The sequence below is a fragment of the Stylophora pistillata genome, chromosome 3 (assembly GCF_964205215.1).
Source record: "Stylophora pistillata chromosome 3, jaStyPist1.2, whole genome shotgun sequence".
Lineage (NCBI taxonomy): Eukaryota > Metazoa > Cnidaria > Anthozoa > Scleractinia > Pocilloporidae > Stylophora > Stylophora pistillata.
Window position 1 is genome coordinate 10,162,903 of NC_142521.1, and position 25,404 is coordinate 10,188,306.

The 25,404-nt window shown below is 39.4% G+C and overlaps 1 protein-coding gene across 2 annotated transcripts; it reads left to right on the forward strand.

The window, feature by feature from the left end:
- Window positions 1–3: 3 nt before the first annotated feature.
- LOC111321014 (protein fantom) lies at window positions 4–25,344 on the forward strand. Of its 2 annotated transcripts, none has more exons than XM_022923771.2 (41): window positions 4–303; window positions 477–577; window positions 1,280–1,323; window positions 1,428–1,486; window positions 2,708–2,805; window positions 2,922–3,002; window positions 3,632–3,702; window positions 4,441–4,482; window positions 5,923–5,970; window positions 6,575–6,647; window positions 7,085–7,155; window positions 8,121–8,226; window positions 8,735–8,809; window positions 9,213–9,284; window positions 9,943–10,016; window positions 10,150–10,204; window positions 10,791–10,875; window positions 11,512–11,618; window positions 12,045–12,095; window positions 12,223–12,289; window positions 12,440–12,558; window positions 13,480–13,581; window positions 14,919–14,984; window positions 15,274–15,354; window positions 15,443–15,558; window positions 15,949–16,018; window positions 16,120–16,249; window positions 16,573–16,667; window positions 16,764–16,911; window positions 17,855–18,009; window positions 18,394–18,519; window positions 19,190–19,282; window positions 20,060–20,304; window positions 20,683–20,899; window positions 21,364–21,457; window positions 21,533–21,816; window positions 22,181–22,373; window positions 22,666–22,738; window positions 23,288–23,378; window positions 24,453–24,492; window positions 24,760–25,344. In XM_022923771.2, exons 1-41 carry the CDS (start codon window positions 246–248, stop codon window positions 24,849–24,851), a joined length of 4,068 nt encoding a protein of 1,355 aa, XP_022779506.2. In that variant the 5' UTR covers window positions 4–245; the 3' UTR covers window positions 24,852–25,344. The 2 variants fall into 2 exon arrangements, with proteins under 2 accessions (XP_022779506.2, XP_022779508.2); XM_022923773.2 differs by having other exon boundaries at window positions 15,277–15,354.
- Window positions 25,345–25,404: the final 60 nt, after the last annotated feature.

The following is a 25,404-nucleotide window of genomic DNA, read 5'->3' on the forward strand; positions in this document are numbered from 1 at the left end:
CGACTTACCGCCGGCGCTAGGCTACTCTCAGGATGAAACACTAGTAATAACGAAGGTTTGATGCGTTAATTTTAGTAGACAGCTTCAAAAGAAAATATTTAATGCGAAAAAAAACACATATTACTTTTTTGGTCTCATCGTGAGAGTGTCATGAGCGGAAACATTCAAAGAAAGTGGATCAGAGTAACGAGTGACGGGTTCTGTGGCCGTGGTGATCATTACCGCTGATAATTTTCGATCGTGGTATGCCAGTTGCTTCAGCCATGGACGGACCTCCCTCGTTTTCCGTTGCTGAGGATGGAGGTATTGGCTTTCGTAGATAGCTTTGGCTAAACTTCAGAATACCCGGCCACATCATTTACATGTCATTGAATAAGAATGGCAATAGGCATTTCTAATAGGCATTTCATGCATGTTAAGGCACATATTTGCAGGAATGGAAAACTTAGGAACTTTGTGATCCATACTTCTTGTAGACGGAAGACCTTTCAGTGAGATCTATGCTCGCCAGTTGATCTCCAAGATAAGCAGAGAGGAACTTGAAGACAAGTATTTGAGGCTTCAGGAGGACAATCAGGTATACAAGTACAGTGTCCTGTATAACTCCAAGTCACGTTACTTTTTTCTTGTTGAATCATTTTCTCTACTGATTCAGACCTTTGATAAGTAAGATATGTCTGTAATGTATATCTCAGATACCTAATAGATTTTAGAGAGGTGTCTTCGTATTTTGAATTTGGCACTAGAGAATTAAAAGATACCTAATTATTACACCTAAATGTATACATACACCTGCACACGTACTTGCACAACATGTAGATCCTCGTCTAGTTTGCACAATAGGCTGGAAAAATGGTTGAGAGATTTTGCTTTGTGGTTGTTTTAGAAACTTTTCTTTCTTTCTTTTGCTACCTAGTTCTTGTTGTAATCTAGTTCATTTGAAATGAGGTAATGCTATGATGGTACAGTTGGTATAATTATCACTAAACAAAATGAGCATTGTGATCGGTTGATTCTTGGTCATATACCCCTGATCAAATTAAAATGTATCCCAACCAGGATACACAATTGTGTAATTGTTTCCCACACTCAGAATACAACTGCATGTTTTTGCCACATGATGATTGTTTTAGGGAAAGTCAAAACATAATTATAACAAAGCACTTAATCTATGGTCCCTCAGGAAACTAGTTAGTTTTGTTTTCCCTGGACCTGATGTTTCCCTGATTATTATTACCTTGATTATTATTAGATAATATAAAAATTTTTATTGCCACAGGAGTTAAAGAAGTATGCAAGGAAACAAGAAGAGAAGATCAAAAAGTACTTGATACATTTTTCTGAACACATTTTAAATGTCATTTCAAATCAATTGTTTCTGTATTTAGCCAATTCTCTACTTGTTTTACTCATTTTCCTGAATTTAGGATGGCAACTAAGCTGCTACGATTGGTGCATGATAAGAAAAGGGAAGCCACAGATGGAGGTACTGTTATCCGACAAGTGCTTATTACCACATCCTAACAAACCTACTCAGATACTTGCTTAATTCTTGAGTGTAAAGCCTGGTTCACATATGATCGCAGGCGATCGCACTCGATCGTCTGCAATTATATGTGAACAGCTCTGTGATCATGTGTGATCAAGTGTGATCACGATCGCAGGAATAGAACCATGTTCTATTCATGCGATCGAGTGCAATCATACGTGAACAAAGTTCTGCGATCATGCAATTGAAATATGTCTAATAATGCTATGCAAGCGGCATGACATCATGACAACCAATTGTTTATCAACTTTTACACGTGCGTGTGTTTTGACAAGATGGAAGGTGAAATTGACATGGAACAGTTTATGGAAGAAATTAGAAAAGTACGATTGTATTTTCAATCACTTTAGCAAAGAACTCTCTCTTTCTTAAGACTTTCTACACCAAGAAGCAACGTTTCATTTTTGGTCTGGCAACAATTCTCTGTTTAAGTAAAGACAACAGAAGCAGAATGTTAACACCTATTAAAAGTTCGGTGTCCTTTGCGTTTACGTTGGTTGATTGGAGTTACATTGTATTGCTGCTGAATGGTAAACCATGAACTCAGTTGTCACAGATCGCTCCGATCAGTTGTGTCATGGATCATTATGTGAACATGCGATTTGCGATCTTTGGTTGAGTGGTTTCAGCGATCATGCGATTGCCTGCAACCGTCTGCGATTATATGTGAACCAGGCTTAACAGTAATTTTGCTGTTGTATAGTTACATTATTCAAATCTGCATTCATAGAAGAATCAATTGATGCTTGACAGCTTTGGTGTGAGAAAGCTAAGGTGTCCAGCTCTTAAGAGCTTTGATTTACAGGGCTCGACACATGGTAGCCCACTAGCCACAGACTAGTAGAAATTCAGTTTTGGTGAGTGGTTTTCGATTTCCACTAGCTAGTTTCATGGTTAGTAAATAAACTGAAATTGTCTTAAAGTCTAAGATGTCACTAGCCACTTGGCTAGTAAGTTGAAAAGTTAATGTCAAGCCCTGATTAATGTATGGCCCAGGGTTAATGTATGGCCCAGGGTCCCATGAGTCTTGAGCTTGTCCCTCTACATGTATGTGGTGCAAATAGTCTTGTATCGACTTACCAGTTTTCATCAGGCAGATATTTTGAGACATTATTTGCTTTTAAGATTTCATTTTTTGTTATGTTTTCTCTGAAATAGTGTCTGCTGTAAACAACTTGGAAACAAGAGAGAAAATAGCAGATCTGGAAGCTAAAATTATAGATTTAGAAAAGCAGAATGTTGGATTGAAAAATAAGGTACAGTGCATGAGCAGTTTTCATTACAGTTACTTTTAATTATTTTTGTGAGATCAACCAGTATTTAGTTCTTAATTGAAATGACCTATGATTATTTCCAATGGTAATTTTTTAAGCTTATGGTTGCCAAGCAACAACTACAGACTCAAGGGAAGCGTGCTACACCTTATGACCATGTAAAACCTCGTGTTCAAACAGTAAGTGGAGATCAACACTACATGTACATTTTTTTTAGTCAGATCATAATTTTTATTTTGTAATTGATTGCTTCAATTTGATTAAGAACTTGTTGATGATATGGAGTGACTTGCATGTACAAGTGTAATTGTTGCAACATCAAAAGTGGACACAGACTTTTTCAAATTGTCACAGTGCCATTTACTGTCAGCATTGCCTGATTTGTGTAGTATTGTACAAATTAATGAAAATGGCCATTTTTAAAATATGATTTTAATGTTCACGGTTTTGAATGAAAATGTTTTGTTTTCTTCTTCTTTCTTTCTTTAATATATACACACAGCAGGAAAGTCCATGAGTTTTGCTATGAAGTAGTTAACCTCTGCAAACACCATGAAGCATAACTTTTCTCCAAAACTTTTGCTGCCCATTTTTGGGAGGAACAAACTTTCTCTTGAAATTTCAAGACTCACTAACATCCCCAGTGAATTGATCAGCAAAATTTTGGACAAGTGTAAACAATAGCCGCCTCAAAAATTTGCAAAAATGTTACAAAAATTTTGTTTCAGACCAAAGTTTGAAAGCCAGGAATTTTGTTGACAGGTGTTCGTATTACTTAAGCACAATACTGTACTACATTCTTTCTCAGGGTGTTCATGCCAGAACACCATCAGGAAACCGACTGAGGAAAGACTTAAGAGTTCAAGGTCATGATATGAAGTTAGTAATTCTATTGACTGTAAAATAATGTGTAGAGCTCTGTCAGTACAAGCTAATTACTTAATAAACTATTGTGCTGACAAAATAAGCAGGACACCTGTTAGAGATTGATGATAGTTGAGCTGATACAGCACAAGCTGCTCCTTCTACTCTCAGACCAAAGAAAAAATTATTTCTACCCACAACCTCAATGAGGAGGAGCAGTAGCCTCATGGTTAGTGTGTTGACTCCGGACCAAGTGGTCCAGGTTTGAGCCCTGGCCGAGGACTTTGTGACAGTGCCTCTCTTCACCTAGGAGTACAAATGGGTACTGGCGAATTTAATGCTGTGGGTGACCCTGTAGTGGGTTAGCATTCCATCCAGGGGGAGTAGAAATACTCTTTGTGGCTTCATGCAACAGAAACTAGAGTCAATCGCTGGCCCGATGGGCCACTTGGCTTGTAGGCAGGCTTTACCTACCTACAATATCCTAATGCCTTTTTGAACAGGAAGGTGAAGAAGAGGTAGAAAAGTATCAAATAGACAATATTATACAATTGAAGACCAACTTTTCAGAAGTTTGAGAAATATATGGCTGGCTGTGAGTGGAATTGATATCTTATGGAGATCTTGAGAGTGAAAGGGTTAACATTTGATTAGTTTTTTACATCTGGGTACAATTGATCACACAGACAGAGAGATTATGATCTTGCCTTTGTTTTTGTAACTGCATTTCCTTGTTTTTGTTTTAATTTGTAGACCGGGATCAAGAGTGCCACCTCCAATGCTACCTCAACCAAGGTAACCTTCAACCCACATGAACTGTCACATATATTAAAGGTTTTCACTCTTTGGCTAATATCAGTATGCATATTCTCCATACTTTTCTCTATACATTTCTTAAGGTGCTGACAATTAGGACAATTTGTTTGACAATCAAGAGCTTTATTGGGGATCATTTCTTTAATTCTCCTGACCTGAATATATTATTCAGGGGTGATATCGTAAGGAGAAATTAGATGCTAGTCACTCTTAATTAGGGTTAAAGGGTTGAGGCAATGTTATGTACATGTACATTTTAATATCTTAGCTTAGTGGTTGCTGGGCGTAAAATTAACTTTTTTTTCTGGTAGCCACTTGGCTCCTAAATATTTTAAAGTGGTAGCCAATTCCAAAAAAGTTGGTGGCCATTATGACACACACACACAAAAAATTTTTACCCTGTCACTGTACTAGATTTATCATGTCGATAGTGATACAGTCATACAAACATCAAACATTCGCACGAGCTACAAAGAGGACACTAGAATGGATCATATACAACTTTATAGGTTACCTAAATCCAGGATGGCGTCTAGTGACAGTAGATTTACATTCGACATCGTGCATGTACTGCGTTTTGGAAACAAGCTTAACGAGGAACTTTGCTGCAGATTTATCTTATCAAATCTTCAACAATCACTAGATCTCTAGCTGAGGTGTGATTAGAAATTCTAGTCGCCAATTTGGCGACTAATTTTCAGGATTTGGTCGCCAAAGTGAAAAATTTAGTCGCATTGGCGCCTGTATTAGGCACAATTTTATGCCCTGGTTTGGCAATGATAATTACTGCTTATACATTATTGGTGCATTTAACATAATTTCTGTCCATGTGCTGACAGTTGTTACCATATGGTTTGCAATTTAGAGATCCACACTCAGGATGTACTAGTTTTGATGCTACAACATCCTGGGTGTGTTGGTCTTTAGATTGTCACATAAAAGTTCCACATGTAATATATTTTGTTGACCCACAATTCCCATTGCAGATCATGCATAATTTAATTAAGTTAAATGTAGTCTAGGCAGGTTAAAACCAAGTGAATGCAGCAGTTTCATCTAAGGGAGCTTTATAGAGAGCATTTTCATTGTGCTTTTACAAGGATCGACGCATTTGATCTCACATTAGTTTAGCCGCACAGAATGTTTTAGTTTAATGATGGCTACATACATGTATACCTTTGAGTTCTTAAGCAGTTGTTATGGGGGTTGTTCCCATCTAGGAGAGAAGGCAAACCTTATACAGTCACATACATGCAGCACTACCCCAAGAAAGTAGAAAATTCCCTTTGGCTATGCAAATGAGTCTTTACTCCAATCTAAGATTACCTTTTAAACTATACATGTGTACATGTAGATGTTGTTTTATCAGCTCTGTCCTGTTTTTTTTTTTTTTTTTTCTGTTTTTTTTTTTCTTTGAAGGTATGGGCACAGTCTTCTTGAAGAAGCAAGGCTAGAAAAAAGGGAACTGTAAGTTAATCCTCAAATTCTTAAACACTGAGTCCTACCTTTCTCTTCCAGCTAAAGTACATTTTTTAATTTGTAAATTGATAGTGAGAATCAGGTGTAAGTATAGGTAGTAACATGATTTGAAGTGCACTTTGGTTTTAATAAGCTTGGGTAAATTTTTCAAAGGCAACAAAATTGCACACATCTGTCGGGCAAATGCAAGTTTTAGTCTTTGAAAAATTTACAAGTGCTTATTCACACCAAATTACATGAAAAATAATGTTGTTACTTGTTAGTAATTTACATGAAAAAATCATCCCACAAAGCCAAGACCGACAAAATTTTGATAGCACATGGGCTATTTATTATTTGCACTTGCATTGTAACTTTGCCCTTATGTTACATGAAAAATGCACCCATTTTCAGCCAATCAGAAGCACGTAATTTTTTCATATGTATTATATACTTTGAAAACCCCCTTCAACTCTTGGCCTATTGTCTTTTCACCAGTACGCTATATTCTATTGGGTTGCCTGTTCATGATAGTGTTCTTATAATAATTATCACATTATGATTGTGGTTTCATAATTTCATCATCTTCTTACAATTTCTTTTGCCTATACAGAGAGGAGCTTATTACTCAGCTTCAAGATCAAATTCAACTACTTGATGAAGATGGAGCCCAGTTAAGGGAACAGGTAGGAAGAACTTTGATGAAACTGAGTCCATTTAATTACTGATCAAAAATGTTTAATTTTATGCTGTTATCAAAATAGGTAACTTAGTGACAGTAGGATACATCTTCATAGTTCTCATTATTTCACAACTACAGGAGTAAGTGGTCGCTCAACAGAATGAAAGTACAATGTTCATGTACTTTCTAAGCATAGTTTGTCATGGGCAATGGTAACTTAAAAGTTGTGGTTCTTATAAGTTTTGGATCTTACCTATCTCTATGGGAAGGCTTTGTGGTGGAAGTCAGAAAATTTTGTTTTTGTGTAGTTGTTCACAACCTGGAATCTGGATCTTGAGCTGCAAAGTCTAAAAAGACACTCAGATAGTCTGTCACATGCAAAACAAGGATCTCAGCATTTTGCCTATTAACTTTGTGATACTCTGTTTGTTTATTCTATAGTTAAGACAAAACAAACTTCACCATGAGGATGAAATAATGCAGTTGAAAGAACAACTGTCAGATGCACAAAGGTATGATTGTGATGTTTTATTTCAACTTGTATCCAGTCTTATTGTCTCCAGTTGCTTTTATAGACTATGGGGAACAATAGTGTTGTACTACTTGTATGTAATTAATACCAACAAAAAAAAAACTAAATAATCTTTGAATTTGAGAGTTAAGACTGATATATACAGACTATGGGGAACAATAGTGTTGTACTACTTGTATGTAATTAATACCAACAAAAAAAAAACTAAATAATCTTTGAATTTGAGAGTTAAGACTGATATATACAGACTATGGGGAACAATAGTGTTGTACTACTTGTATGTAATTAATACCAACAAAAAAAAAAAACTAAATCTTTGAATTTGAGAGTTTAGACTGATATTTAACAATTATTTGCCGAAGGCGAGGTGAATATCATCGAATAATCCCTGAGATGAAGTCTCGGGGATTATTCGACAATATTCACTGAACCTGAGGCGAATAATTGTTTTAGTATAATTTCAGAGTTAAACAACAGAGAAATTTCTAAAATCATAACATTTTAGTAACTTTTATTAACATTTTATATAACCGGCGTGGAGCGGTTTACATAGCGTCATAATTATAGGGAACCGCTCGACCAATCAGATTGCTGGAAACTCTTTGCTCAGCTCTGAAATTATACAAAATACAGATATAAAATTGGCTAATTTTTTTTCCAAATTAGGCAAGGATAAGGTTAGCAAAAGAAGTTTAGTAGATTTATTTACTAGCAAGAAAAATGAGATTTTACATTAACATTTGTATGTGCACAATCAATTCAAACTATTTTCAGTAAAATTAAATGTGTATTTAGAAGTTTGCATCTCAGCCTCATGAAAGGTACAGTGATGTAACTTGTAAGTGATCAGTGTTCATGTAGATTCATAGTCTGCCATGTCACTTTTTATTAACTATTTTTATATCACACATTAGGCGAAAGTATAATTTTTTCCTGGCTTACCAGGTCAAATATTCAAGAGAATGTTGACTTGATAAAACTTCAGAGGGAGATGAAGGAAAAAGTTACAAAGTTTGAAGCTCTGCAGGCCAAGTACTTAAATTTAGAAGAGGTGAAATATTCTGTTAGCCTAAAGCTATGTACACAACAAGGGCTGTTAATATGACTGTTTGAAAGTAGATATAGCAAACAAGAAATAGAAGACAGCCATGTTATCATGGATGCCATGTTATTCCATCAGATTACATACAAGTCCAATACTATTCAGATGATCCAAGTGTGTTGATCTGAAGTCTGTTATCTGGAGAAAAGATCCACTCTCTTTTGGTGCCATCAGATGAAATTTTATAAGCTGTTTACTGCAATGAGCAAGTTGCCTTCAATGTGCTTTCAAAATATGTTTTGGTTGATTGCCTAAATGGGAAGGGATATCAAAGATTGAAATGGAATAAAAAAAAAAAAACCATCATTGAAAACTTTAAGCTAAACTTTTTGAGAAGAACAAACCATAGTATCGCTTAGTTAATTCTTTATGAGTGCCTTGTATGTTACGGTTGTGTATCTCGTGATTACCCTTTCAAGCATTGCTAACGACTAAGAATGTGTGTTTTCCTTCACAGAATCTTGCCAAAGTAAAAGCAAGTCACACTCAGGTTCTTGAGGATATGGAAAAACTAAATGAAGAACTTAAGAAGGTACACATATTCAAAACAAAATATCATAAAATTAGAAAGTACACTATCAACCTGCAATTTTTTTATTTCTGTATAAATGCAGTGTCATTTTATGCAGCCAAGTTTCCTAAACATTTGTGGTTGAATTAGGTCAATAGATAGGTTCTATTATTTGGCCAATGAATGAGATGCTTCTGGTGCTCTTACACCTGTACATGCAAGAAAAACTGAATATGCAGGAGATACTGTACTTAGACCGTAGTCTGGCAACAGCCAGGCCATCAAATGTGCTAAGTATGTTGCGCACTGTTAACGATTTGAATCTTAATACGATGGTTTTGCAGACGGATTTATACATGTGTAGAGTGATGAATGTTTCATATATACTGATGCACAGTCTAACTACTCTTCCTCGTCTTTACAGGAACAAACAAAGAATTTTGCTTTAAAGAATGACCTCAAGACCGGAGGAATAGCATCAAAGTCATTGTCAGAGGTTAGAATATTTTACACGTTTATTTTACATAAGGGGTTAAAATCGTTGCAATGTATTTACACTATACAGTGTGGTAACCAAGCGGAGAGCATACTCAAGTCAAAGCTTCAAGCCCTAATTTGGTCATTGCGTTGTATTTCTTGGTGAAGCGCTTTACTTTCACACAAGGCCCGCCCAACAAACTTTTGAGTGGGGGGGGGGGGGTGCTAAATAGCACAAGCTATTTGGCCAACAAGGCCGCAGGGCATGCGTAGCAGGACAAGCTTATTTCGAAAAAGCGGAGTGGGGTTTAAACCCCTAGCCCCTCCCTCTCCGTGGTCCCTGTCATAGTGCTTCTCTCTTTCAAATAATATAAATGGATACCAACAAGATATCAGGGAGATCTTTCGAAATTTTTTGGTTTACATGTAAGGGAAGGAGCAGTTCTCATCATTGATTTTACCAGCACAGCGTGCCACACACCACGGAGACTCGGGTACTGGGAGGGTATATCTCTCACCTGTCTTTTTTTCTTTTTTCTTTTTTCTTTTTTTTTTTTTTTTTTCATAAATAGAGAATCTATGAGACGGTAGACCCCCTAGTCTTAAGTACTCGCTAGATCATCACGTGTCTTAAGAATTAAACGAACTAACGGCATGTGTTCGTTTTGATTAAATAGCAACTTCAAATGATTGGTGATCTGAAAGCGGATAATGCTATCTTGAAAGAAGCGAATGAAAAACTGGTTAACAGGTGAGACAGTGCTCTGCATACATGACTTAATACATTGTATGTATTGGTGATTTATTTGTGTGTGTAATTTTTTTGTTGTTGTTGTTCTTTGTATGTATTTCTCTATTTGTTCCTCTTTTCTAAACTATTCCAGTGCTTTTGATGCTGAACGCGAAAGACAACACCGAGCTAAATACAGGCAAATGGAGGTACAGTGTGTTTAAAAAACAAGTCCTAACGTCTCCAGCAGACACATTCAGTTAAAAAAACAAAAACTAATTGGATAGTTTTTAAGAGACGGATACAAACGAAGAGACATATGAAAAACAGTTTATAAACCGCTTATGCCCTAAGTATTTGAGCTGGAGTGTTGTTCAGTTATGGCCTTCGCAGTAATTGCGTGAGTGAGTGAGACCGACACGTGCGATCGAAAGTGTCACGTGCTTGTTACATTTTTTTGCACTTACTTTCCTGCTCGCCTGGCCTCCGTAAGCAGGTGAACGTTTTACCAGAAACCGTATCGGATGGTCAGTGTTACATTTGTAAGCTTTGAGTTCCAGATATGATTATTCAAGGGAATGTCGAATTTACTTAAGACTGGCTTGAACGTTCATAAATGGGGGACGAAGAAATGCATGGTTGTCTGTTTTTGTAACCCTGTATTTGAATGGATGGATACGCTGCTTGTCGGGGACGTAAAGTGGGTAAATGACTTCACAGGAGAAATTTGATGATAGGAAGCAGGATTTTTGGGCTTTGGACGGGGTTGGTGAACATTTCGTGTTCGTATTTCAGGTGGAGATGGAGCAGCTAAGAGCTACTTTGCATTCAGACTTACAGGAGAAAAATGAAATTCTTGACAAATTAACCAGCGAAAGAGGTGAGATTCGTTATTAGCGCGGGTAGAACTGTGTGTATATGAATATTTTACGGTTCCATCTCATTTTCACTATCAAAAAATGTGAGTTCTGTATTTATACTAACAGTCAAACTCACCACAATACACTACACAACGCTATACACAGACTAGCCTGTGCAGCTGAGAGGATCAGACTGTACACGCGATTTGAAAGCGGAGCATACACAACCGATTCACTCGCGAGGAGAATGCGAAGACCGGCAAAACTTAACAGGCATCAGCAGCGCTAACTTTTCACTACTCCTTGCGAGATTGAGCGCGATAACGTTTTTTGTGTTATTCGAAAAGTCATGGAAGACCTCAAGGGAGTACAATGGTCGATGGCGTTATCCCACGCTTGTGGCCATTTTACGTCATTTCCTTCCGATTCTTATCGGTTGCTGTTTGTTGACCTTTGTTCTGGTTGGTGGTTCTTGTGATTGATAGCATACGCGATTTCGCGCCATTAATGATGCTGCGGACGCTATTTCCTTGGAATTCGTACTGGTTCGTTGTGTAATTTACCTTTACTCTGATTGGCTGTAATCATTTCTCTGGTTAGTTAAGTACTGTAGCGCCTCACTGCGTACCTCTCTATCCTTGTCATCATTTTGGTAGAGTCTGCTGAAAAGTTAAACTCGGAGCTACGTGAATTGAGGGTACAACATTACACATTAAAAGAACAATACGATGACTTGAAGGAGAAGATGAAGTTCTTTACTAAGGTAATTTTTAAGGGCAGGCTAACCTTGTCGGCTCTGCCATTGCATCACCTTTTTTTTTTTCTGATGGATACACACTTCCGGTAAAGATAAACATCGTAATCCTTTACACCCTTACATCAGTATGCATATTCTCCATACTGTACTCTATAAAATCCCCTAAGGTGCTGACAAGGAGAATCTGTTAAACAATCACGAGCTTCTTTAGTTGGTGATCATTTCCTTTGTTCTCCTGACCTTAATGGTGTGATTCAGGGACAATATTGCTAGGAGAAATTAGATGTTAGTCACTCTAATTCGTCAAAAGGTTAATAAGCAACTTAAATACGTGTTTTTTACAGTTCCTATCTTCAAACCAGAGGATAAGTTTCATGACTTAAAGTTGTAGTAGATAAACCTTACCATCGCCCATTTTAATCTTGCTTGCAGGAAAGTGCGGTGGATTTTCAGGAAATTGAAGAAGCCCTTGTGCTGATCAAAGTAAGTTCTTTTCTTTCTGTTGAGAGCAGGTCGAGTCTACTACTCCTTTCAACCCCATCTTCTCTAAAAAAAAATGTGTCTCATCGTTCGCTATACATTTACCTTTGCCTTTTTCTTTTCTCAACAGCATAGGAAAGAACAAGGAAGCCAGGACTTGGATTTCTTGGAAAAGGTTGATGATGAAAAGCATAAAGGTAATTTTTTGTACAACGAAACGACCAACGAAACGATTCTTGGGTGAAAGAACGTTCCATGGTGAGCGACTTTCAGAAACTAGATCACGATGCTTTGGATTCCATGAAAAAAAAATCAATCATGTCTTTTTTTCTTGTAAATTCTTGTAGATATGAAACGACAAGTACAAGAATTACAAGCTGCACACGCGGACACAATTAATGAGCTTGAGAAGACAAGAAATATGTTGATTATTCAGCACAAAATTAACAAAGATTATCAGACAGAGGTGAGCGAAAATACCATGCTTGTGTTGTAGTGATCTCACTATTTCCACTCAGAATGTGCCCCGCGCTTTCGCTCTAGACGAAGCCCTTAAAAACCTTACTTGCGATGATAAAAGGTAAACGCTGTTTACGAGCCAAGTGGCCCATTAGGCCGGCGCTTTAATCCGGATTCCCGGTAGCATGAAGCGACTAGAAGTTTTTCTACTCCACCCTGGATCCGGTGGTAGTCCATCACAGCGTTATCCCCCAGCATTAAATTCGCCGGTACCCATGGGAACACCTGGGTGAAGAGAGCCACTGTGAGAGGAGAGTAAAGTGTCTTGCCCAAGAACACATCACAATGTCCCCGGCCAGGGCTTGAACCCAGACCACGCGATCAGGAGTCGAGCGCACTAACCCATGAGGCCACCACTTGCGATTATACCAAACTGTATTTTTTAGTGGAACGCAACAAGTGGAAGACTCTATGGCTTCTTTGTAAGCTTGTCGAGGTCAGGTTTCGAGACCTGGCACAGGTCATTCTGTTTTAAGATACTTTCCTCTCACAGTGCTCTGTTTTGTTCTTGGTTAAGATACTTTACTCTCATAGTGCCCCTCTCTACCTGGGAGAGTAATCGTTGACGTTTGTCAATGAATTATAACCTGGATAAATGTAGGTGGGAGGTAAACTGCGAAAAATTAATTTCCATTTCCGGGTCAATAGCAATTCTCTTAGTTGCGTCATGGTACACATACCGTTATTAGTTTCTCTCAAGTTATTCTCGTATGCAGAGTTAACTGATCCTTTCTGGTGGCAATTCGACCAATCGCAACGTCGCTCGAATCTGAGATAAATCCATTTTTCCTTGGTCCTTCCGCTAGATTCTTTTCTCGGCTTGACTCTGAATCCTTAGCATTTTTTAAACGTCTCTTTCCCTGTTAAGGTGGAGCGGGTAACCAAGAAGATGACTGAAGATAAGAAAGAGTATGACTTGAAGATGCAAGAGTATGCTCAATTACTGGACATAAGGGCTGATAGAATACGAGTAAGTACAACATCATGACTTATGTTTTAGTTTCCATTGTGGAACACGTTTCTCCCTCTATTAGCAAACCGAACGTTTACTCCGTCGATGAGTTGTTTAATAGAAAAATCCGAGCCCCAGATAAGTTGTTTGGTCCCTTATTTCTTGCTTGTCTGACTTTCTGTCTGTGTGTGTGTGTGTGTGTCTGTGTCTGTCTATCAGTCTGCCTGTGTTGCAGTTGTTACTACTTTCTTACATTACTTAAGCTTGCAGATGTTCCAGCACACGATATCATTTGTTTTTATCTTTCCTGTACAAGGCCAGTTCTAGAATATTGTGCTCCACTGTACCATCACGCACTTCCTGACTACTTAAGTAAGGATATTGAACGAATTTAAAAACGTGCACTATCAATTATTTTGCCAGGCCTTTCTTACGATGACAGCCTGTCATTATACAAGATGGCATCTGTAGAGGACAGACGCATACATCAATACGAAAAATTGTTTGATTCTATTGTATCTAATCCAGATCATAAGTTGCACCGTTTTCTCTCTCCCAAGAACTAATGTCATTATAACTTTAAAAGACAACGCCACTTTGCCAATCTTGTCATGCGTACCAAGCGTTTTTCTAGCACATTTCTGCCATCTATGTGCAGGCGTTAGCAGTTTTCGTAGTATGAATTTTTACGAATTTTTATAAATTCGTATTCTAAGCTTAAGTTTGTAGGTTTTAGCACTTTTTCAAATTATAAGCTTTGTATTAATGGAATTTGTAAATTCATGCAATTCAGCCTTAGGTGGCTGCCACATGGATTTAATTCAAGCTCTACTTTACCTTTACTTTACTATCGATCCTTGTGTCTGTCTGTCCGTCTGTCCGTCCGTCTGTCTGTGTCTGTCCGTCTGTCTGTCGGTGTCTGTCAGTCTGTCTGTGTCTGCCCGTCCGTCTGTCTGTCTGTCAGTCTGTCTGTGTCTGTCCGTCTGTCTGTCACGGTCTTCATGTCTCTCTACGTCAATCTGAGTCAATCTAGGTGTTCAGTTTCAATTGTGTTCCTTGATATACATGCACAGTTGAGAGCGGACTGTTAGTACCGACATCTAGTGTTCGTTTCATAAGATAATACGTGAGTTGATCCTCCCATGTATAGAGAGAGACATGAACAAGGTTTGTACCCTTGCCTTGAAACAGTGGACTTTTTATTAACTTTTTCGTCAGTTTAGAAGAGCCTCAAATTTTCCTGTCGAAATTAACGTAATGTCTTGTTTTGGAAATTTGTTCATCTCATGCTAGTTTTTTTTTTTTTTTCTCATTTATTCAAAGTATCGTTCAGGTTTCCTTTTCTTTTTCTACAGAAACTTGAAAGTCAGATGCGTGACGTAGCATATGGAACCAAACAGTACAAAGCTGCTCCTTTAGAGGTGATAAAATACTTTTATTTATTTAATTTTTTTTATTATCTGTTTAATTGAATGAGAGATCATTGCAGTTATACGCACAGTTGAAAGTGTTGTTAAAATAAAGCCTGGAGAACTTTAGGCTTGAATGGAACTCATGACAGTGAAGCGGTACCGACGGAGTGCTGTAACTGCATAAGCTGTTGTGCGATGACCTTTTATCTTTTGCGATCTTTACATGCAAATATTCCTCTTGAAAGATATTTCTTGTGCAACAGAGGCTTTTACTATTTCCCCGACTCTTACATTTTAGCAGGATTCCGAGTTCGAAGAAATGGATAGTACAGTAGAGCTGGAGCGAGGACAGAACATCTTCGAAATTCACATTGATAAGGTACGCCTTATCATATTGTTACTCCATCGTCACGGACAACTTGATATTATTTTTCTCATGTTGTGCTCGTCCTATCTCTCCCAATCAGGTTATCTTGTCTCAGGAAGCCATGAAAGAGTTTGAAGATGACGAACCGGTGACGTTTGTGACGTACGAGTTTTTTGAACACGAGCTTCAGACGACGCCCGTTGTTAAGGGGACCAGGTACACTTAAATATTTGTGACTTTTCTTATTTACTGTGTGAAAGACCATAATTATAATCATTAACTTTACTATTGTAAGTCGATAAGTCAGCACTTGTGCTTCATGTCAGTGGCACATCCAACCGGAAGTAGTCCTGTTGTCCGTATCTACCAGGAATATCACTATTCCCCGCTGGATGGGACGCCAGACTCTCTCCAGAATGGGAGCCATACCATGGCAAGGTTACCTCTATTTCACCAGGCTTCCCTGGCAACTTGCCGGTCCCCATATATACTCTTGGGAGGAGAGAGTTGAATTCATGTTTACTACCTAGCCTAAACTTCTTTATTAGTACAGTGCTCTTAAGTCTCTGCAGATATTTGACTCGGTTCTCTTTATTTTGCTTTTAGACCCGAATTCAATTTTACCTCACAGTATCTTGTGCGAGTTGACGATTTCTTTCTGCATTACTTACAAAAGGTAAGTTGTTCGACGACATCTATTGTTTGACTTAGAAAGGGGTGCGCACACTATCCATTGTGTTTGTTGTCCAATTAGTCTTTCCTTTTTCCTTGTGGTAGGAATCCACGTTGATAGAAATCCATCGAGCATTTGGAACGGACTACAAGACTGTGGCAGCTTGTCAACTGAAGTTTAGGGACCTTCTTGAAAAACCTCACGGTAGAGTTCACGGCACTGCAAAGCTAATTGGTAAGAATTCTCAGACATTGATATTGGTGTAAGGTCAACGAGAGCGAGAAAAGTGGCGCGCGCGATATGTCACGCCCTTCTAGATACGTACCTGCGGGTCTACCAACCGCCCCGAGCTTTATTCGGGCGTGCAACGCGAGCTGCAGTAGGAGGCATTTTCTGCTCTTCATCAAGTTGCTTCATATTATTTTTGGACCGAGTTCTTAAGGTGATTGGACTTACGGGTTCTGCTCCCCTAAATGATGGCAACTGAAATAACTGCGAGTGCTTTTCGTTGTTTTCAAATCATATTATTTTTGTTCCTCTCATCTTTATCCTCGTAGGCAACAGGCCCCCATGCCAAGGCGTCGAGTTTGCGACCTTAGAATACTGGGTCAGACTAAGAGTTCCCATGGACCAAGCAATTAGATTGTACAGAGTGAGTGTACCTATAATTTGGATTTTTTTTTTTTTTTTTTTAGCCAATTCTATTCATTACAGTTTTCTTACCTAAAGATGTTCATTTCCGCTTTAGGAACGTACCAAGGCACTGGGTTATATGAATTCCGGAGCTTATAAAGCCCTTGAAGACGCCGGTCACGTGCCGGACAAACCGCCCTCGGACGTCAATGAACTTGACATTCATGTTATCAGGTGCAGTGCAATTCAGCCCAGGAGACCGGGTAAGAGGGATGTGCGACTAAGGTTTTTTTGAATGTAAATGGACAAATTTCCCACCTCTAAAATATCTTAGATCGTACACTAGTCAGCTTGCTTGCAGGCGGTAGTTTGTGTTTCAAGCGCGAGATTCGGTTGAATATTCGGTCGCCATATTGAATGCTTTGTCACTCGTCACTGATCTTTCACCCGTCCGATATGGCGACCTAATATTCGCCGCGCTGAATCTCGTGCTTTAAAACAGAAACTACCGCCTGCAAGCAGGTTACGCACTGGTCAGCTTTGGTCAGATTGGTCACAAACCTACCTGTATTCTCTCTGAGTTCGGAAAATATAATTTAGAATTCGGTCTATTTCTCCAGATGGACGGTCCGAGCGAGAATAAGCCGCTTTTCTTGTTTTACGGATGGTGTAGTTTCAGTGGCAGCGACAATGTGTGTAGAGTGAATAGGCATTCCGATGGTCTTTAGTAGTTGCGTGAGTCGCAAGTAGGACTATGTGCTTATTGACTAAGTTGAGGGTCTGCACGGGAAAATATTCGGATGAGGCTCAGAATGCATAGACTTAACTAGTTATGTCAGAGTGCATTTTTTCATGAGACCTCGTATTGTTGAAAATGTTGGAAACCAATGACATAACTCAAACAGGTGCCAGTGGGCTCCGGAAAAGCAACGAATGAGATTGTTCAAGAAGAAAGCTCGGAGCAATCAACTCAGAATTTGTTGAAAATCGCGACGTTTGTCAAGGTCAAGTTCTCATTGTTTTGTTATAAGGCCTTACGAGTACGAGGCTGAACGGCTATTTCCGGACCAGTGCACGTCAAACTGTGCGGCCGTACACATAGTAGTGTCCGTTATGATTTCGTTAGGACTGCGTGAGCGGGTCGCTCGAGTCATTTGATAATAATATCCGTCTTTATTTATGTATCTTTTCTCTCTTTTCCTTCAGGGATACAGCCCTGTCCATACGCGGTTTACCGTTTCTTTGATTTTGCTGATCACGACACAGATATTGTGCGGAGCACCAACACACCTGAGTTCAATGACGTTAAGACATTTCCTGTCCCCATGACAACTGAGCTTGACACGTACCTTAGAGCTGCGGTAACTGGCTGACGTGTTTCTTTACTTATCTTGTTTGCGCAAGAAATTTTGTTGTTTATTGCGTGATCTGGCATGGGCTACGAAAAAGCGTTTACCGCTGATGCGCCTGTTTACAATGCAGACACACGAGTACATAAACAATCACAACTTTGCCTACTTGGATATTCCAACCTTGTTTTTCCTTGTTTATTAGACTGTCTTCTTGGTATAACTTGATAAACTCTGCTTAGTTCTCTTATGGCTTATGAAAAAAACAGACTCGCTCGCTTTTGATTTGCGTGTATGTTGTAGGCGCGTAAGATGAGAAAATGAAATCTGTATGACGGACGGGAAAACGTCTGGATAATTTAAATTTTAAGTTGGAAACCTATGTAATTATTTCAGACCCTGGAGATCTATGTATTTGATGACGCAGATCCCGAACCTACGGTGTACCTGGGACTGGCTAAAGTACCTTTGATAACATTAGCTAACGACAAACCAGTCAAGGGAACGTTTGAACTTAGAAGGGTAAGTTATCCTCTGTCACTGCATGAGCTCATCTGTTGGTGAATAGACTACGAACAGTCCTTGCGTTTCACCGAGGTCCTACGGGCGCGTTAAAAAACCAGGTGAAAAAACTGATGTTAATGCGCCGCGTGGACTCACTTCCAGAGTTCTGCGCGACGGGCTAACATCACTGATATTTTTCGTTGACGCGTGCGACGGACTTCGCCAAAAAGGAAGGGTTGCTTGTAGTCTAGTTGGCGAAAGCTGCACCCTGCCAGAGGAACGTATATATCAAAATTTTCAGTCGTGATTCATAAATTTAAAATGTAGTTCAAATTTTTTTATCACAACGGTACTGGGTTTCGAATACCGTAATTTTCCAAGAGCATGTACATGGAAAAGATGAATGAAGCGGTTCTTATTGTTAGTCATGTAATGCCATTACTAATGAAAACGAAATCCAAAGATTGGAAAACATGACTAAGAGACAAAGAGCAATGATGGATGTAGGTACAGAACGGATGGACGGACACTTGAAAAGACAGACGGGTAATAAAGCACGCAAGTGAACGAACAAACCGTCGAAAGACTAAAGAAAGCCTTAAAAACCAAAAAAAAAAAAAAAAAACAGGAAAAAAACTAGCTGAAGAGTCCATCGTCATTAAATTGCCAAATATGCTTCTCTTTACAGCCCTCGGGAGATGTAAACGGAGCGATTGATGTTTACCTAAAGTGGAGATATACGTATCTTCCGGCCAGTGCCAAGCCCCGTGCGGCACCTCAGGTATTCACTTCGTTCAGATCTTAGGGAGATGTACTTTAAATATTCATCGAAATTGTCTTCTTGTCTATGAATTGAACGTATGGACCCCTATAGCTAGGCAGGGACCCCAGAACACAATTTCAGTAAATCATTAAAGTTATCCCGGAAACATTTGACTAGAATAGACGAACTTAAAAGGGGAAGGCTAATGTAGTGATTAAGACATCAAAATCTCACAACTGTTCTGCATTGAAATGAAAAGACAGTTTCAGGAGAGATTAACCAATCAGAAGTCTAACGGTAATACAACCAATCAGAAGTCTAACGGTAATACATCCAATCAGAGGTCTAACGGTAATACATCGGAGCGCGGAAACCGAAGGTCGAGGGTTCGTTTTAACATGAGGAATTTTTCTGTGCACCTTACTATTGACAACAGAAATGAGATCTTTCTCTTCTCCAATGTTCACCATGATACAATGAATATATGAAGTTCATATATTTTGAACTGCGGTATTAGATACGTATGATGCACGATCCTCGAAGTAGAGAGCGCTATTTATACAATAGCGAATATCAGACCTGAAAAAGATCAGGCCTGTACGGGATTCGAACCACTGACCTCTGCGACACTAGTGCAGTGCTCTACCAATTGAGCTAACAAGCCAACTGGGAGCAGGCCGTTAAGTTGATTCGTTATAAACCCGTGATGATAAATCAGACACAATGTATAAATAGCGCTCTCTACTGCGAGGATCGTGCATCATACGTAATGTTTACCATGTTTGTCTGTTTTAGCGTGTGATGCGCATACCAGATGATAATGAGCCGTTTAGCTCTGACAGTGAACCTGAATTCAAACCTGTCGTCAAATCACCGAATAAGAGAGAAAAACCTCCCTCGCCGGTGGACTCGTCCACCCCGAAACAAGAACAAAGTGAAGAAAAAGTAGCCAGACGAGAGTCGGCTCAGCTGGCGCAGTTGCAACGAAAGCCGTCAGATCAAAAAGAGAAAACTGAAACCAGAGTAGAGGAGAAGAAAAAGTGGGTCGCGTTTTTTCTTAAAATTGCGTTTCAATTTCGGAAATAGTTGAGATTTTTTCAAAGTATAATCTCGAAACCACCTTGTTTGCCCATCGTTCACGACGCTGAAAAATTAAGAGTAGAAAGTTACGTCGAGATGGAGAGATAAAGGAAAACGGCTCCGTCTTGCCCCGTCTTGCAGTTAAAGTTGCTGTTGTTAGTAAACAGACAAATATAAAAACGGTAGACAAGCCTTCGATCAAATAAAAACATTGGATAGACATGGGATTGGGCTCTGCGTGCAGTATTACTGCATCACAAATTATTTTTACTGTTGTACCCGAGTTTAACTCACATCAGAGGCTGATTTCTTAAATATTTTTCTACAACAAAAAACAGAGAAAAGCCAGTTGAGTCCATGTCAGTTGATGAGTTAGTTGAGGCGACGGCACAGAAACCTCAGCCTGCCCCGCGCACCCGCAAAGTGGAGCTTGAGAAACCCGTGGAGGAGATGTCTATTGATGAGATGGCCAAGGCTGTCGAAGAAATAAGAGAGGAGCATGGGGACCAGGTGAAATCAACTGGAGAAATCAGTGAGACCTCTGAAGATGAACAGGTACCAAGGGCATCTGTGAGTTGTCGAGGAATGGACCCAGGGTTAACAGCACCTTAAACAATTTTCGAAGTACACCATCGTTACGCTGACCGGCTTGACTGAGATGACAGTCTGAGATGACAGTCTGACTGACCAATAAATTTTTTTAAGAAGCCATCATAAATACACTTATTATAGAGCTGGCAGCGCCCGTGGGCAAAAGGAAGCGAAGTCTGTGTTCTGATTGGCTACCCGGACGGGTAAGGAGGGCCCATCTTACCCCATACAAGAAAAAAAAATGCCTGGAGCGGACTTACAACTGAAGTTCGTAAATTTTATACACTGTTGGCGATGAAGTCGCAAATAGTGGCAGAAGACTGTCAAAACAAAGAAAACATGAGCGAACCTCGTAAAGTGTACAATTGTAAACCCTAGTATGGCGATTTCTTAGCGTTTCCTGCTCATAGTTTCATTCTCTCTTCTAGAATGATGAAGCTCTTGTAGCTGAGGAAATGAGGCGAACAACCGAAGCAGCAGCTAGCGAGGACACCATGTTTGAGGAGCAACATTCTGAATCTGGTCAGCAGACTTTACAATGCATAGTACTCCTCCGGGTTAATTGTTGGTAATGATGCCTTTGAATTTGTTCATTAGATATCGATTCGACACTCGGTGACGAGGTGGACATACCCCTTCCCGCAGCAGAGTCCAAGGAAGAACTGGACGACGAAGCAGAGGAAATTGAAGAGGAGATTGATGGGGAAGATAAGGAGGAGGAGGAGGAGGAGGAGGAGGATGAGGATGAGAAAGAGGCGGGCGAGGAGGAAAGTGAGGAGGAACAGAAGAAAGGAGATACAGTTTGGGAGAGTGCAAATGAAACAAGTGAAAATGAAGTGGTGGTCTCTCCGAGGCATTCTCGAGCCAAATCTGTGGCCAAAGTAAGCAAAGTAAAAAAAGGGGCCTTTATCAAGGCTCTTTAAAGTTAATGTTGAGCCCTGTCTCTCTGCCTATTGACGCCAAAAACAAATGAAAAAGTGTAGAGAAGGTAGCGTAAGTAGGAAACTTGATGTGTTTAGTGTGAGGGTAGGCGAGAAAGGATATGAACAAAGACTAATAATAGACAGACTCACTGACCCACTAAGGAATCTATGGACTGGCCTTCCTTCTGCGGGTCTATCTTACGTACAGCCTTATTCACTTGTTAATTCAGTGGCCATCTGTCAGACTGCATGATCAAAATACTGTATGGCTGGCCAGCCGACCGAGTGCCTTTAATATATTTGTAACATGTGTTTGTTGTAGCCTGCTTCCACGGTTGTCGTTCAAGTTACCAGTCTCACCCTGGACCCAGAGGCACCGATCTTACAAGACCCGAACGTCAAACAACTGTTTATAGCTTACAAGTTCCTCGACTACGAACCCGCTGATTTGGAAACGCCAATGTCATTACCAAAGCCGGCACCTTATAGACCGATATACTATAACTTCACGAAAGGTAAGAATGAAACTATTAGCGTACCCACCCCCTCCCCCCTCCCCTCTGCATTTAGCTTGCATCTGATATACTGTAACAGGAACTCGGTGACCTTTAAAAAATTACTAATAGCTTAGTAATATCAACGAATTTTACGTCAAAAGTGAAAATCTCCAAGACCTTTATTAGACGGCAAACTAATAGTTTACGTTTGTGACATCATCTCGATTTGGAAAAATCACAAGGATTGCGTGTATTTCTGGCTGTACGCGTCACTTAATGACATGTACTAACTCTTTCGTCTAATTTTCAGTTTTTCACGTGGATGCAGAAAAAAATCAGGAAAAAAGAAATTACTTGGCTTACATGCTGTGCAACGATCCTAAGTAAGAAATGAAGAAATTTGCTAATATCATTGTTGACTGCGGTTTTCGCTTGTCTAACTGTTTCAGCTTATCATGGACTCCTACAGAGTTGATTGGTCTGAAACTGTACGTGTGTGTATTTAGTTTTATTTGCGTATGACCGTGCGTGTGTGTGGGTTATTTTTTTATTAGGGAGTCAAAGGATGACCAAGATGTAGCAATGCCATTGTTTGAGAGACTCGGTAACGTAGAGGTTACCTGAGTGCACCAGGCGTTGGAAGGAGAGGTGCCCAGGCCGGGCCATTTGAGTTCCTTACTCGGGCAAATGATTAAAATCTCACAGTGCTGCTATTCAAGGATTGATTATGAGCGAACTATCAGGGAATCCTTATGAAATGTTGGGAGTTAACCAGACTAGTATCAGTCGGAAGAGTTATACATACATGTACTCGCCAACCTAAACAAACTCCTGCTGCAATGCGACTCAGTCTCGAATAGAGACTGTACCCTATGCATCTTTCAACCTACTGCCTCCAAACTGGTCATCATAACAGGTTTATTTCCTTGTAGACTCGTTTTCACTGTGGTCAGCGACCCACCTGAGGGTGATGACGAAGGGGACTGTGTTGACGTAGCCTATGCGTCTGTGGATTTTGTGCAGGTTGGTACGGAACTGCTGATTTATGATACTGAAACGATGGTGCTGTGATTGCAAAAACGAAAATTCGTGGGTAATGCTTGTAGCAAAAACATCGTAGGGTTCGAAAAATATTTGAATTACACCTTGCCCGTTGGGCAAGTAACCCTTAAGTTTTGCTTGCCCGGGGCACTTCCCTGCTTGCCCAAGTTTTCAAACTGATTAATAATTCATGAACCCAAGAATGGATTTTAATGTGATAAAACCATCTTGAATGTAGTCCTCATAGTGCTGATCACTTTCATTGATCACGTGCTAGGCAACCACTTCTGAGCCGTGGGCGCGCGTCACGCAATCAACAAAACGCTATAAATTATAATTTTCGTCAAGCTTCATCTAAACACTTGATTACCCTTGGGCCTAAAGCTTACCTTTTCTTCTCAAAATCGTTATCCAAAATTTAGTCGGCGAACGGCTTGCCCGCTGGGTCCTTGCCCGTCGGGCAAGGAAGGAGAGAAAGTTACTTGCCCGAAGCCGGGGAAAATCTACTTGTCCCGGACGACCGGACGGGGGTTTTTTTCGAGCCCTGCATCGTATTCACGTTGTAATCGAAGAAGGACTATTCACGTCCAATGAGTTATTCCTCCTACTGACTATGCCAGTTAATGGGGGGATCCTTTTACTTGAAGTGACGTCACTACCGGAGAGAACAACGCGTAGAACTCCGTGAAATAGAATGCAGCTTTAAACTACCTTCAGAAATTATGCCTAAGAACGTGTTAATACCACCGTGCCTCTTTCTCAGTGACATACCTGAGGAATTTTACTCGGGACGATCGGGTAGGCTTGTAGTCTGTAGCTGATTCAAAGTGAATTTTGCCGGATACAATGGGGATACACATCTAGGCTATTCTTGCAGGGTTTTGAACAAAGTATGTTAAGCCTCTTTCTCAAACCTCTCCCACCTTTCTTATTCTTCGTTCCAAAACTTTGGAACATCACACCGTCCTAACCTCTTTCATGTTTGACCCTACGTAAGGAAAAGTGCGGTTTTTTTATCTCTCTCGTGGTCCTATTTTTTTTTCTCTCTCTCTTTAGATTTTAAATGAAGGGGATTACGTTGACAAGGATATAACACGTGAGTATAAAGTATCATTGGTTAGGTTGCTCAATAGACACCGGAGTTTAAAAGAAAAAGCTATTTTGTCGTAAAGTAGACTGGATATTCATGGTGGTAAATAACACCTAAAAGAGAAACGTAATCGTTTGTCTCACGATGTGGTCACGTGGGACTATTTTGGCTTACAAATTCTCTTCACGCTTTGTTCACTGTTGAATGTAGCAGTAAAATATCAGAATAAATCGAAGTGACTAACGTGAGATTTTTAAAAATGTGTCTTTGCAGTTTATGACATTGAAAGTGATTCCGAGATCGGAACACTTACTGTCTCTGTGGAAGCATCAGAAGCTCTGCTAGAATTGTATCAAGAACAGTGAATCCTCGAAAGAACCTCCATTGAAAATTTTGCAGCAATTTTATTTCACAGAGTAGTGATTTTTACTGTATTAGAGGAACAATAAATTTCTGCAATTGAGAGAGGTTTTGAGGTATGTCATACAGGCACACTAAATAACGAAGAGAAGTTGGTTAGTCTTGTAAAAAAAAAAAAAGAAAAAAAAAAGCAGCAAAGAGGCTGCAGTCTTTTTACCAGACGAGTGTATTTAGTTTAGCATTGTAAGTCTGTAAAAATTGCACTCTTGTAAATAGATTTAATTAGGCTGTTGAAGTTATTTATTGTAAATTTCATTTGAAAGGAAAATAAAGCGTAGTATAAAAAAATTGTCCGTGGTAATTGTCGCTAAAACCTTTTCCTTGCACAAGTTTGTTTAATTGTTTTTACATGAAACTCGTTAATTTTTTACTTGTTTTTTACATTTTTATGAAAGTTACGGATTATACAGTTGGAGGTGCGTGTCACACTGTTTTCAATTGTGTTGTTTTTATGGGGAAAACGATGGTCATTTGAGATGGGTTTATTTTATTTGCTTC